Consider the following 3,006-nt stretch of genomic DNA (forward strand, 5'->3'; position numbering starts at 1 on the left):
GGGGGGGGGGGGGGGGGGGGGGGGGGGGGGGGGGGGGGGGGGGGGGGGGGGGGGGGGGGGGGGGGGGGGGGAGGCGAATGCGGGTGGAGTGTGTATTCCGAAGGGGATTAAACTGAATGGGAACAAATGGAAAGGGCTGCGTACAGGGAAAGGATTTCCCTCAGTGTCTTTTCCCCTTATTTTGAATCTTACTTTTACAATTATTTTACAGTTGCGTTAACTTATAATTTATCGACTCTCCAGATAAATAATCTGGCCCAACCCTTGTAGAGGCCTATCAGAGTAGGTCTGAGGCTAGGAATCCTGCTGCGAGTAACTCCCCTTCTGAATCCCCAGAGCCTGTCCCATAAGACACAAGTCCGGAGTGTGACGGAACGCTCCTCACTGGCCTGGATGAAAACCAATGTGGAATCTCTAGTGTAGGGCTGCGTAATGGCAGGAGCATGGAAGAATTGCATCGAGTCCCACCGGGTAAACGAGCGCTGCTGACTGAATTGGGAGATTTGACGAACGAATGAGAGGTTGGAAAGTTCCCGCTGAGTGCCGAGACCTTGTAATACTGCTCTGAAGTCCAAATTCCCCGAGGGGTCGGTGGGGAGACCGAGGTGTCATGGCGTCGCAGCGGCCATCTTTGCGTGCAGCGAGGTGATGGCGGCGCCACGATGGGCGGGTCCACCGTTTTCGCCAGACCGTGGCAAAGAAAATGGCGTGGGTCTACCAGGGAGACCCGGCATTGAAATAGCGCCTGAGGGGGTTGTGTGGAGGTGCGTGTGAAAACGAATTGAAGCCCCACCCGGTAACTTTATCGCTTGGGGTGAAATCCTCTCCCCCTTCCCCGCCCCCACCCCAACCGCCCCAATCCGGGGACTCACCTGCAACTCGAAGTTGGCCAGGTCGAGGAAGAGGCGAGTGAGCACTCTTGAAAACTGATCGATGGCGCGGAGGAAGACCCTACAGGGGAGATAGAAAGAACACCACTCACGGAGCGCCCCTTCAGCTGAGCCGTAAGCTAAAAGGAGGCTGGGGGAACTGAGCTTCATGTCTCGCAGTCGTCAGGACCCGTGCGAGAATGCCAAATTTCCAACCAACCCGAGTCAGCCGCGGTTGGACGAGGCGTTGCCGCGGAGGAAGCAGCGGGAGGGGGTGGACTATTGGCTCCCTGGCCTACAGGGCGTGGCTTCGACTGAGTTTCTCTTGGTGCGATGGCGCACTTGGAATCCAATTGACAAGCCTTGCCCAAACAGTGGGAGCTTTCCGGATTTGCCAAAGCAGGACTGGGAATTGGTATCTGGAGCATCGGGCCCCTTCCCGATTTTCTTTCTGAGCAGTGAAGGTGGGGGGAGGAGGAAAGGAGGAGAAATTTCACAGGATCCGGACCGATATCCCAGGATCGGAGCCGGAAGCCGCTCCTTCCTCCCTGGGGAGTAATCCCTACCTGTTCTGCACCATGTTCATCACCATCCAATCCGACGGATACACTGTCTTCCCGATCAGGTCCTTAAACATGATAAACGTCTCCATCAGGAAGTCCTGGGATAAGATTTAAAAAAACACGCAGGTCAAAGGCTGCAGGGGAAAGGGGGTGGGGTGGGGTGGGGCGGCCACTTCGGCATCGCCGGTTACCGCGGAGATTTGGGAGTCAGGACGTCCCAGGTTCGAGCAACGGCAGCTCCAAAATGGCGTCTGCTCTTTCTAACTCCCGCCCGGCATTGGGCAGACTCCCTCTGCTGGTACAAGCCCGTTTGCCAGCTGCACGGCACTGCAACCTTTTGACACAATCGGGGAGGCGATCCAGCCGTCTTTACCGGGGCCTGGTCCTACACCAGATCCCCACAGTGGAATCTAAAACAGACCTGGATAGCACACAAGGAGGGAAAAGGGGAAGGTGTGGGGGGGTAAATATGGCCGCCTCCAGGAAGATGGCTACCCACTCCTGCACGCACAGTGAGAGGAGGTGTGTTTGGCTAGCGCCCTTCTGCCGTTGGGAGCCCCTGCCTGCAATCCATGCACAGCAAGATCCCACAAAGCGGCGAGCAGCTCACGAAGGACAGTAAGGACGACTCCCCCACCCACGACGAGCGCCCTCTGACCGAAAGGGGTCTCCTAATCTGCAGCTTAACTCCTTGGGAGGGCGTTTCGTGCAAAGCAGGGCCCTCTAGCAGTCCTTAAAGGGGAACTCTCTTGACGGTGACCACACCCCCCCCTTTCTGCGGCTGGTTCTTCCTCCTCAGGCAGTCGATGGGCCGAACGGCCTGTTCTTTTGAGGGCGGATGGGGGTCCTGGGGGGGAGGGGAGCGTGACTTACGATGATGTCATGGCGGGTCTTGAAGGTGTTGATGTAGCGCGCATAATGGTGGTCGTCCATCTGGTTCAAAATGGCGATCATGCAGGCGACAAACGGGCCCTGTAGGGGGAGCCGAAGGGGGAGGTTAGCCTTCCGGAAACTCCCGGGGTGGCCGATGCAGGAAAAGGGCGTCACCCAGTGACCGGGGAGATGGAACGTCAAGGGGTTGGGAGATGGAATGGTTTAGGTTTTATGTTGGATCGCGTGACCCTCCAACCCCACCCTGCCCCAACGTGTAACACCGTCGGACATTTTGGTAAGGGGGCGGTGGGAAAAGAAATGAGGTGTGTGGGGAAATGGACCCGTGGGGGGGAGGGGGGGGAGAGAGAGCGAGAGAGAGAGAGAGACAGTGTAGGTGCAGAGAGAGAGCGAGAGACACTCACCAGGTAGAGGTAGTCGAAGATTTGACTTGGCTTGTCCATTTGTGCCAATGCCAGTAAAATCTCATTCTCGATAAACCCCTTGTACTCCTTCAGGTCAAGGCGCATTTGGTGTTCGACAGCTGTTCGGATCTGAGAGTCACAGAATTCCCTGGTTACAGCCCGATCCCGAAAAATGACTCAGATTCCCAGCCCAACCTCCTGGTCGAAGTTCGGGTCCAGATCATTTCCGTGCACCAGCAGGGCGTGGGTCTGCCCCTGGCCGGGCCCGGTGTTTATTAC

At 57.4% G+C, this 3,006-nt stretch overlaps 1 protein-coding gene across 1 annotated transcript in view; it reads right to left on the reverse strand.

The window, feature by feature from the left end:
* Positions 1-2,832, reverse strand: part of LOC122546941 (dedicator of cytokinesis protein 5-like) — a gene marked incomplete at its 3' end in the record, with an annotated part of 17,222 nt that extends 14,390 nt beyond the window's left edge. The window contains exons 1-5 of the mRNA XM_043685549.1: positions 2,728-2,832; positions 2,306-2,434; positions 1,436-1,530; positions 873-951; positions 513-745 (exon numbers count right to left, since the gene is read on the reverse strand). Of these exons, the coding sequence (XP_043541484.1) occupies positions 513-745; positions 873-951; positions 1,436-1,530; positions 2,306-2,434; positions 2,728-2,832 (641 nt within the window). The remainder of the gene's footprint in view (positions 1-512; positions 746-872; positions 952-1,435; positions 1,531-2,305; positions 2,435-2,727) is intronic.
* Positions 2,833-3,006: the final 174 nt, after the last annotated feature.

This window comes from Chiloscyllium plagiosum, unplaced genomic scaffold (genome assembly GCF_004010195.1).
Source record: "Chiloscyllium plagiosum isolate BGI_BamShark_2017 unplaced genomic scaffold, ASM401019v2 scaf_6158, whole genome shotgun sequence".
NCBI classification, from domain to species: Eukaryota; Metazoa; Chordata; class Chondrichthyes; order Orectolobiformes; family Hemiscylliidae; genus Chiloscyllium; species Chiloscyllium plagiosum.